General features: G+C 33.7%; 1 protein-coding gene across 1 annotated transcript in view; it reads right to left on the bottom strand.

Annotated features, from left to right (window-relative positions):
* Window positions 1-12,286, bottom strand: part of ABCA3 (ATP binding cassette subfamily A member 3) — a 117,841-nt gene that overhangs the window by 63,480 nt on the left and 42,075 nt on the right. The window contains exons 7-8 of the mRNA XM_074279501.1: window positions 4,600-4,716; window positions 2,326-2,446 (exon numbers count right to left, since the gene is read on the bottom strand). Coding sequence (XP_074135602.1) covers window positions 2,326-2,446; window positions 4,600-4,716 — 238 coding nt within the window. The remainder of the gene's footprint in view (window positions 1-2,325; window positions 2,447-4,599; window positions 4,717-12,286) is intronic.

The raw sequence follows: 12,286 nt of genomic DNA, 5'->3' as shown, positions 1-12,286 counted from the left end.
AAATATATGAGATCAAGAGTTAATCCCCAAAAGATAAATGTTCAAATTATATGAACAATTCACAAAAGAATAGCAAACTATTAATAGCAAAGTGAACAACTGCTCTGAATCCTCATGATAAGAGAAATGTAAATCCAAACAATTCAGAGGTTTCACCTCACACCCATAAAACTGGTAAAAATGAAAACAGAAATAGTCAGTTCTGCAGCAGTTGTAATAAAATAGGCTGTGAATTGTTCAACTATTCTGGAAAACAATTTGAAGTTATAAAAAAGAAGATTAAAATGTTCATACTCTTTGATCCAGAGATCCCTATGCTAAATACCCCAAACAGGTCAAAGAAAGAAAGGTTTCATATACAGTAGCAATTTTGTTGTAATGAATTGGAAACAAAGTAGGTACCCATCAACTGAGGAATGGCGACATAAATTATTGTACTTAAATGCAATGGAATATTACTGTGCTATAAGAAACAATAGTACATATGAAGAATTCAGAGAAACTTGGGAAGACAAATTACTAATGTAAGATGAAGTAAGCAGAACCAGGAAAACAATGCACAATGACTTCAAAAATGTAAACAGAAAGAATAAAAAAAATGCTGAATATTGTGTAATGTCATAACAGCCAAGCTTAGTCTTTACAAGAAGATTTGAGAAAATGTACCTCTTTCCTTTCACTAGGAGGACTATGGATATGGAAAGTTCCGTGTGATATTCAACTCAGGTGATGCTAGATTTGTTTTCTTTTGTTTTTTTAACTTTTATTACAAAGGAAGACTCACTGTGTAGTGAAAGTAGGAAGGATTATGTCTGAGAGAAGAATATATAAAAACAAGAGACCCATTTTTAACAAAAGAACAATTGCGTCAACTTGACCTCATTTCCTTTCACAGTGTTATCAGACTAACAGATTGAGAAAGTATTATGGGTAATGCTTTTGCTAAATTTTAACCTAAGCATTTGACAAATTCCCATGGAAAATATAGAAAGATGTTGGCTAGATGACTGCATAAATAAAGTATATTTGGAACTGGATGAATAGCCCAACACAATGAAACTCGTTAATGGTTTGATGTTGACATGGAAACAAGGCTCCAGTGGACTGCCCCCCAGAGATTATGTATGTGCTTGATTCCATGCTGCTTCAAAGGTTTATAAATGAATCAGATAAAGGCATAAATGGACTGGTGAATAACAAGGATCCATAAAGATCCTGATAGACTAGATTGTTGAACTAGATCTAAAAAGATGAATTTTAAATAAATGACAGACATATAGCTGGTCTTAAACATGGGTTTGGAAAAAAACAAAACAAAACAAAACAAAACAAAAAAACTAAACCACGTAACAATTTAACCCAGTATAAAATATGGCTTGAGAACAGTTTGAAAAATCCCAGAAGGTTTAGTGCAAGCTTCAATGTGTCAGAAATATGCTATGGTAGCCAAGAATAGGCTGCATTATGAATAATGAAGTGATAGTCACACTGAATTATGTTTTGGTTAATTAACAAATTAATAAGCATTTATGAAGCACCTAGTATGTGCTAGGTATTAGGTTGAGGATAGAAATAAAAAAGAAATGAAACAATCCCACTCCCAAGGAGTTTACATTCTATCACATGCTGTATACCACCTTTTGGAAAGGACACTGATAAACTGGAGACAAGGCCAAGAATGGCAATCACAATGGAAATCATTTGAATTGACACTCTAAGAATTGGCTCAAAGAGCTATGGATGCTTAGTCTGAAGAGGAGAAGCCACAGGGGATATGAGAGATTTCAGGTGTCTGAAGATGTGTAATGTTCAAAGGGAATTAATCCCAAAGGGTAAAATTAGGAATAATGGGTAGAAGTTGAAGAGAAGCAAATTTAAACTTCTTTTAAGGAAAAAAAAACCTAATCATTGGGCTCTACTTCATTGGAGGTCTTCAATAAAAGTTTAAATCACTGCTTGTTGGGCATGTTATAGAAATGATTTTTCTTCAGTTATGGGGTAATGAATCCCCAACTCTGCAATTCCAAGATCCTATAAATAAATTAACTCCAAGTTCCTTTTTGGCTTTCAATCTATGATCCTCTGATCAAGAGAATATGATTATTTTTCTCCAACTTTTGAGATAAGTTAACATATTCATAACCACATACAAATGAAAATTTTGCTCTAGAAGAACTGAATGATCCTTGACCATCTCAGCTTTTTTGTATATGAATACCTCAAGCCACAGGGATTCTGTAGAGAAGGAGGCCCTCACAAACTCATTTTCACTATATCTCTGGGAAATACGACTTTGATGGATTGGGGTCCCCAGGCGCATTTTACCTTTATTGAAGAAGGTGCTGACCATAAAACTGAAGGAGATGGAAGAAATGGCGAAACACGTCAAAAAGACAAACACCAAAGATGGGTCACTGTTGGTGATCACTGCAATGTCCTCTTCTATCTATAAAACATTCATTATACCTGTTTAGTCATATGAGCAGCAGTATACCAATTTTATATAATCAAAATTCTCTATTTTCCCTTTTATGATCCCTTCTGTGTCTTATTTAGCCATAGGTGTAAAGGAACCCATCCCTTTATTCTCATGAAAATTTTTAGTGTTGTGAATTTTTATATTTAGACCATGTATTCATTTGTAGCTTGTGTTATAGAGTATACATTGATGGTTGTTGGTGTGTACCTAATTCCTACCAAATTTCTTTCCAGTTTTCCTAAAAGTTTTTGTCAAATAAGGAGTTCCTGGGCTTATCCTAAGATATAGCTTAATTCAATACTACACTATTGTGTCTGTTGGGGGTCTTTCCTCTTTTTTAAGCAGGACTAAATAGTTTTGATGATCTCTGCTTTATAGTATAGTTTGAGATCAGGTATTAATAGCCTCTCATTCATTCCTACTTTCTTACTACCACTTCATTTTGTTATTTCTTTGTCTCATTCTATGAAACAGAACTTGGTAGTTTGATTGGCAAGACACCAAATCTAGAAATTAATTTAGGTATATCACCAATTTTATCTATGGTCCAACCATGGACAATTAATATCTTTTCAAGTATCTAAGTTTTTCTTTATTCCTTTATAGAGTATTTTATAGTTATAATTATCATCTTGGTAGTTTAGGTTCCAGATATTTTCTGTATTTTACAGTCATTCTGAATGTAAATTTTTTGCTATCACCTCCTGCTGGGTTTTGGTAGCATTATGTAAAAATATTGATGATTTTATGAGTTTTATTTTATATTCTATTACTTTAATGAAGCTACTCATTATCTTAAAGAACTTTTTTTGGTTCTGTTACTAAAATTCCAGTCACATGTACAAATAATGAAAAAAGGGGATGGGATAGAAAGCATAACATATCATTTAACATTACAGTACCATTATTGCAACTTCAGTAATTGTTTCATAAGAGACATAACAAATTATAAGAATAAATGCTTATTCAACACCTCCTAGGCACTGTGTCAGGTGCTGAAGATTCAAATACAATAGTGAGGAAGTTTCTTAAGAAACTTCACCTCAAGAAGCTTATAGTCTATAAGGGGGAGAAACATTCACAGATAAATACAAGATATACATAAAATATATAATGATTGCAGTGGGAAGAGGGAAGGGATAAACCATTGTTAAAATTAAGAAAGGCCTCTTGAAGTAAGTGGTATTGGAGTTAAGTCTTGAAAGGAACTGGTGGTTCCAAGAGGCAATTGTGAGTACAGAGGGTACTTTAGGCAGAGATAAGGTACAGAAGAGAGGAAATGTCCTTAGGAGAAGAATAAGTAGTCTTATTTGGGGGGAGCATAGCATGCATGAGGGAGAATCATGCACAATCAGATCAGAAAGACAGGCTGGTACTAGCTGTGAGGACCAAATCTTTTATTTTATCTCAAAGGCAATAAGGAACGCTAAAACTCCTTGGACAGAGGTTAGATCACACGGTAAGATCTGAACTTAAGGGATATCAATTTGGCAGCTGTGTGTGGAAGGTGGATTAGAAAGGGTACAGATTACATGAGGTAAGATTAAGAGGCTATTGCTTGAGAATAATGTTCTGGAGAATTCTCATGATATCCTAGGAGAAGCTAGCTACTAGTTACTTTAAAAAAATCACCTTAAAAAGGAAAATAAAAAATAAGACCATATTTGAACATGTCACAGGAAAATATTATAAACAGGAATTTATCAAAACTCTACTATGTATTTTTTAAAAGGTTATTGTAATAATCCAGGCAAAAAATGATGAGGGTATGTATTGAGATAGCAGAGATAAGGGACAGATGCAAAAGATGTTGAAAAGGTAGAATTAAAAAAAGACTTGTCAACTAATTTAATATTAGGGATGTAGTGAGTGAGAAAAGTCAAGGAGGACTTTTAGAATGCTACCCTGAGTGACTGGAAGAATTATGACATATATATATATATATATATATATATATATATATATATATATATATATATATATATATATATATGTATACACACACACACATGCCCCATGCCTTATATTTTCAATCAACTATCCCCTTCATCACCACTGGGTCCAAATGAAAATTTCCTGATAAGCAGATTCAAAAAAATTGGAGAAAACCAAATACTTGCCTTGACACAGAAAAGCACAGTCATAAAAAAGACAGTGAAAAGTAGAAGCAGGAAGAATGTGAGGAACCAAGCACTCCAGTGAAGCCAGTTGCTGAGTCCCATGATGCGCATGTACTCCTATGAAGGATGAAAAAGAAACCGAACATTACAATTTGCTATTTGGTTAATATGGAAGAAAATGATTCCCTTAATCCTGGGAAGGCTAAGATGAAGGTCTCTATGATGCTTCTTTCTATCTTTTGTTTTAGAGGGCAATTAGAGTTTAGTGACTTGCTCAGGATCATATAGCTGGTAAGTGTCAAGTGTCTAAGGCTGGATTTGAATCCAGGTTTTCCTGATTTGAGGGTCTGTTCTCTAACCATTGTGACACTTAGCTGCCCTGGTGCTTCTTTATATTTAAAATCTAGAATGGGAGGGGGAGGAAGAAGCAATTTTACTTTAATGTTTATATGTAATTATGTCTGGAATTAGGAGAGAAAAAAGAAAAATGAAAACCATTAATGGCTATATGACTTTTAAGCATACAGGTAGGTTCACCTCTTTTTAAAATTTTAATTTTTTTTCTTAAAGCTTTTTATTTTCAAAACCTGTATATAGATAATTTTCAACATTCACTTTTGCAAAACCTTGTGTTCCAAAATTTTTCCTCCCTCCCTCTACCCCTTCCCTAGTTGGCAAGTAATTGCACATATTAAACATGTGCAATTTTTCTATACATATTTCCACAATTATCACACTGCATAAGAAAAATCATATCCAAAAGGAAAAAAATTGAGAAAAATGTAAGTAAACAATAAAAAAGTGAAAATATTGTATTGTAATCCTCCTTGGACAGAGGTCAGATCACATGGTAAGATCTGAACTTAGTTCCTCTGGGTGCAGATGGTTCTCTCCATCACAAGACCATTGGAATTGGCCTGAATCACCGTCAGTATTGAAAAGAGCCACATCCATTAGAATTGATCATCTTATAATCTTGTTGTTGCTGTGTATAATGTTCTCTTGGTTCTACTCACTTCATTTAGTTAAATCATCCTGCTGATCCTTTCTTATAGAACAATAATATTCACATGGTAGGTTCACCTCTTAAAGTAATTCACTTTTTTAAAATAGGAAAAAACCCCTCCAAAATCAATGACATTATATAATGATTTTAGTACCTTTTGCTTCTTAAAGATGTTAACATCTGCCCTTTTACTTTGCTCTGTAAAACAGAGCATAGATCATATCAATTTAATTGAAAAGAGGCACAGAGAAGAGAGAGAAAGAGAGAGAGAGAAAGAGAGAGAGAGAGAGAGAGAGAGAGAGAGAGAGAGAGAGAGAGAGAGAGAGAGAGAGAAAGAGAGAGAGAGAGAGAGAGAGAGAGAGAGAGAGAGAGAGAGTAAGTAAAAACTAGGGCTTCTTGAGGAAACAGTTGATGTACCAAAAAATTCTGAAAACTTTTCTTTCAGGCCATGCTATGAAACATGAATTTCCCCAAATGAGCATATTTTTGACATTTCAAGCATAGAAAGGGAATGTCTGGGGTTTCCACCGTTTCTCAAACCACAGAGCAGTAAAGAAACAGGAAGTAGGTTTATGGAATCCAAAGAGTCAGAAGGTAGCTTAGGGGTCGTATGATTTAACCTTCTACTCAGTGTAAGAAGCCTTTCTACTATATCACAGGCAAGTAGTTCGACAGCAACCACATAAAGAGCATCCCAGTTTGTTTCTGGATAACTTTTAAATAGGCTTAATTCAATTCAATATTAAGTACCTCCTATTACATAGTAAATATAAATGATACTATACCAGCATATAAAGAAGTGCCTCACAAATGTTTAAAGTCTAATGTCAGGAGTGAAGACAGATACACTAAAATATGAATTATAAAATGCTATATGCATTGAAAAGGCATAAAATACTAAGACAGATTCTTAGGAAATTCTGCCTTTCTAATAGCTCAACCCATTGCTCCTAATTCTTGCCTTCTGAAGCTACACAAAACAAATCTAATATCTATTTCATATAACTAACTTTCAAATAATTTAAATATCAGATACCCTATCCAGTATGCCATCTTGAAATCTTTTTTTTTTTCAAGCTTAAACTTCTGCAGTTTCTTCTGAATTTTTTAAATTAAAATTATTTTTAATAACAAAAACCTTTTTTTCTCTCTCCCTTTTTTCTCTTCTTATCCCAATGGGAAAAAACCTAACAACCTTATAACAAATTTGCAGGGTCAAGCAAAACAAATTCCCACACAACCATATCTGAAAAATATGTCTCAATTCTTCTCTATGAAATCATTACTTCCCTATCGGGAAGTAGATATCATACTTTGGGATCATGGCTGATCATTGCAATAATCAGAGTCCTTACGTCCTTTTTTATATTTTGAACACATATTTGGGGAATGGCTTTTGATCTAAAATATTTTTGTTAGTTGTCTATGTATCTTGGATACCAAATTTTAAATCTGAGAAATTTGATACAAAGATTTTTTGTATTAGTTATTAGATTACAATAAGTTTACATATTTTTTCTTTTTTATAATAGCTTTTCATTTTTCAAAACACATGCAAAGACAATTTTCAGCATTCACCCTTCCAAAACTTTGTATTCTATATTTTTCTCCCTCCCCCTACTCTAGATAGAAAGTAATCCAATATAGGTTAAACACATGCAATTGTTTTATCATGCTGCACAAGAAAAATCAGATCAAAAAGGAAAAAAAAATGAGGGAAAAAATGAGAGAAAAAAAACAAGCAAACAATAACAACAACAAAAAGAAGAAAATACTATTTCCACATTCAGTCCCCATAGTCCTTTCTCTGAATGCAGATGGCTCTATCACAAGTCAGTGGGAATTGGCCTGAATCATCTCATTGTTGAAAAAAGCCACGCATCCTTAATTCTTCCCAAGTTATTTAACTTTACAATGTTTTTTACTGTTTAAGTTATTTTCTGGTTCTGCTCACTTCACTTTGCACCAATTCATACAAATCTTCCCAGCTTTCTCTAAAACTGACCCTTTCATCTTTCCTTATGTTCTATAGTATCTCACTACATTCATATACCATCATTTGTTTAGATATTCTCCAATTGTTGGGCATCCCCTTAGTTTCTAGTTCTTTGTCACCACAAAAAGAGATGCTATAAATATTTTTGTATACTTTTGTCCAGTGATCGCTTTGGGGATCCATCAGTAGTTACTTTGATAGGGTAACATGGCAATTTGCAACCCTTTATCTTCTTGGTCTGCCCTCTGTGCATGTACTTCTTGTTTATCAATATCCCTATTAAAAATGATACTTAGAAATTATGTAGTTTGATAAAGAAAATATCTTTTAACTGATTAATCATCAATCATTTTTTTCCAAGTCCATACTATTTACAAGACACTATTATTATTCATTGGTCTTAAAAGAAGCAGCAAAACATATATCTACACAGGTGTATAAAAATGTACCAAGCAGAGATAACAAGATGAGTTTAGGTGCATGGAGGATACTGATGTAGAGTAAGTCTGGGCAGGGAGGATGGGGCCAGGTTACAAAGACTTTTAAATGCCAAACAGAGGAGTTTATAGAGTAATCAGAAGTTACTAATATTTATCAAGTAGAGGAATGATAAGCAGAACCACGCTTTGGGGGGAAAACATCTCTTCAAAGGAGAACTATTGCCATTTACCATATATTTTTATGTTAATGTAACCACTATAATTTTTATTAATGCAAAATAAAATCACATTAGCTTTTGAGCCTGTCATATCATAGTTCTTTATATTGAACTTCTGGAAGATTTATATAGTAATGGAAATAGGGACTAAACCTACGATTTCATTGGCATAGAAAACTCCCCAGGTAGGAAATTCCTATTATCAATGCAGTCTTAGAGGGTTATCTAAAACCCAGAGTTAATAATTTGCTCAGAATCACATAGTAAGTATATATTTCTGATATATCCCTGATATCAGATACTTATCAGAGACATCTGATGCAATTGGTAATGCAGTAGATAGAGCTCTGGGCCTGGAGGAAGGGAGACCTGAGTTCAAATTTTGTTTCAGTTAATAACTGTGTGATCCTGGGCTGTCACTTAACCTCTGTCCATCTCAGTTTTCTCAATTGTAAAACAGGAATGATAATAACAACTATTTCACAGGATTGTTGGAAAGATCAAATGAGATAATAATTGTAAAGCACTTAGCACAGTGCCTGGCATAGTAGGTACTTAATAAACGTTTTTTCCCTTCCCTTCACGTTCCCTTTGATACAAAGGTTTCTTTGCTATCTACTTCCATTCTGGTCCATTTTTTTGTTCTTGTTCATACAAGAGCTTTTCAATTTCATTTCATCAAATTATCTCCTTTGCCTTTTGTTATTGACTCTATTACCCTCTTGTTTGATTAAATTTTTCTACACCTATGAAAGGTAGTATCTATACCTACCTTATTTTAAGATATGACCTTTAATATTCAGATTATGTATCCATTTTAAGCTTATTGTGCTACATGCTTTAAGCTGTTGGTCCAAAACTAATTACTTTCAAATCACTTTTCAGTTTTTTCAGCAATTTTTGTCAGGTAAAGAGTTCTTCCATGAGCAATTTATATTCTTGGGTTTACTAAACACTGAGTTACTGAAATAATTTCTGATTCATACTGATTTAGTTTGTCATAAAAAGATTTCAAAAGAACTACAAATTACTACATATGGAAACATGTTCCAAATTATTAATATAGAAATATGAATTAAAGTGACCTCAGATGGGCAGTTAAGTGGTACAGTGGCTAGAGCATGGGCCCTGTTGTCAGGAGAACCTGAGTTTAAACCCAGCCTCAAATGCTTGACACTTAATAAGCTGTGTGACCCTGAGCAAATCACTTAATTCCTATTTACTGGCTAGAAAACCCAAAATTGACCTCAAGGTCATGACCTACAAATTGGGAGATAAAAAAATTGAACTAGACAATTAATATTCAAAGGGTTGACTAACACAGTCTTGATAATGTTATGAATTGTTTTAACTGTTCTAGGTTTCAATTTCATAATTATGCAAGAAAAACAACTAATCTCTTTACATTGTATGGCCCAGTGGCCTCATAACTGAGCATAAAAACCCCAAGAAGGTAAAAGATAGGAACAGAGATCTAGTATATGTTAATATATTGCCGAATATTTCAGTGGTAGTTCAAGTCTGGAAGGGCAGGACTATTTTTCTTTCTACTTGTATTTGCATTCCTGGCACTCAGCACTATGCCTGGGACATAGTAAATGCTTAATACATGCCTTCTGACTTGACCTGGCTGCCCATTAGCTGGGAAATGATTGAATAACCTATGACATATTGAATTTAATGGAATATTACTGTGCAGAAATGGCAAATAAGAATTCAGAGAAACCTGAGAGAAATATATGAAATGATACAGAGTAAAATAAGCAAAACCAAAGTCTGAACTATAAACACAATGACTATGACAAAATAAATGGGGAGATAAGCAAAATGAAATCAAACTCTGAGTAAGTGATAATAATAACCCAGAACAATAATCCTATAATGATTAAAGCTATCACTTCCTCTTAGCAGAGCTGGGGGATTGACAACTAGTAGAAAAGATAATTTACTCTGTCATATAGTGTCACCATATTGGAAGTTTTGGGTAGGCTGTTTTTCTTTATTAAAAGGTGAGCCAAACCAGAAACTACAAACTGAGTGGATGCCCATCAATTGGAGAATGGCTGAATAAATTGTGGTATATGAATGTTATGGAATATTATTGTTCTGTAAGAAACGACCAGCAGGATGATTTTAGAAAGGCCTGGAGAGACCTACATGAACTGATGCTGAGAGAAGTGAGCAGAACCAGGAGATCATTATACACTTCAACAACAATACTGTATGATGATCAATTCTGATGGACAAGGCCCTCTTCAACAATGAGATGAACCAAATCAGTCCCAATAGAGCAGTAATGAACTGAACCAGTTATGACCAGCGAAAGAACTCTGGGAGATGACTATGAACCACTACATAGAATTCCCAGTTCCTCTATTTTTGTCCGCTTGCATTTTGGATTTCCTTCACAGGCTAATTGTACACTATTTCAAATTCCGATTCTTTTTGTACAGTAAAATAACTGTTTGGACATATATACATATATTGTATTTAATTTATACTTTAACATATTTAATATGTATTGGTCAACGTGCCATCTGGGGGAAAGGGTGGGGGGAAGGAGGGGAAAAGTTGGAACAAAAGGTTTTGCAATTGTCCATGCTGAAAAATTACCCAATGTAAATAAAAAGCTATAATAATTAAAAAAAAAAAGGTGCGCCAAAAATAAATAAAAGGTGAGATGCCTCATATGGCACAATTTCTAGGTCCTTCACTACTCTGCTTATTTTTTAATGAATTTCTGTTTATGCTCTTCCTGGAAAATGCTGCACAGAAATGAACAAAGTTCTTAATATGTGATGTAACCAGGATAGAAAGAGTATAGCAGGATTCTCACCTCTCCTGTTATGAACACTTTCTCTTATTTCTGCCTAAGTCAGATCAGCTTTATTAGCTGCCATTTCATTCTCTTGATTGATAATGAACTTGTAAGCCACTAAAACACCAATATCTTTTTCACAAGACAGGCTGTCAAGGCCATTTGTCCCCTATACTATACTTAAGTTGATTTTTTGAATCCAAGTATTAGAACTTCATATTTATTCTTATTATTGTGGACACATTCATAAAAGAATAAAAATTTAGAGCTGGAAGGGGCATTAGATGTTCCGTAAGAAGTTTGGGTTGAGTCTTAAGGAACAGTGGGGTCAAACTCAAATAGAAATGGATTTTCAGGGGCTGCATGTTGACTTGTAAAACAAGAAATTAACATCATCTATGTTTTATTTTTATTTATTGTGTTAAGCATTTCCCATTGACATGTGAATCTGGTTGGCTGTACTGAGTTGTGTCTACTGGCCAGAAATTTTACACATCTGCCATAAATAAAAGATAAAGGCATACAAGAGAACATTTTACATAGTAACATTATGTAATGGTCAATTGTGATGGACTTGGCTCTTTTCAACAATGAGGTGATTCAAGGCAATTCCAATAGACTTGGGATAGAAAGTACCATCTGCATGTAGAGAGAACTATGGATACTGAATATGGATCAAAACATAGTATTTTCACCTTTTTTGTTATTCTTGTTGTTACTTTTTTCCCTTTTGATCTGATTTTTTTTTTTTTTGCACAGCATGACAAATATGGAAACATGTTTAGAAGAATTGCACTTATTTAACCTATATCAAATTGCTTGCTGTCTTGGGAAGAAAGATGGTGGGGGAGGGAGGGAGAAAAATTTAGAACACAAGATTTTGCAAAAATGAATGTTGAAAACTATATTTGCATGTATTTGGAAAAATGAAGTAGTATTTTAAAAAGGGATAAAGGTAAAAAGAAGGATGAGAACAAGGAATGGAAAACAGTCTATTTTAAGAACAGTAAAATGAGATAAGACTAGATAGGCATGTTAGGGGATCTTGAATGAATGCCAACATCAGAAATTTAAATTCTCTTTATTAGGCAATGGAGAGCTACTGAAGGTTTTTTAAATAGAGAAGAAATGTAATAATGGTGGTATATTAGGAAGATTCGTTGGGCAGTAGTTTGGCAGATGGATTGAAAAGAGAATCAATTGGAAATA

The sequence above is a fragment of the Sminthopsis crassicaudata genome, chromosome 1, assembly GCF_048593235.1.
Source record: "Sminthopsis crassicaudata isolate SCR6 chromosome 1, ASM4859323v1, whole genome shotgun sequence".
NCBI lineage: Eukaryota > Metazoa > Chordata > Mammalia > Dasyuromorphia > Dasyuridae > Sminthopsis > Sminthopsis crassicaudata.
The sequence above is the reverse complement of the archived record's forward strand: the minus strand, read 5'-3'. Positions and strand labels throughout refer to the sequence as shown.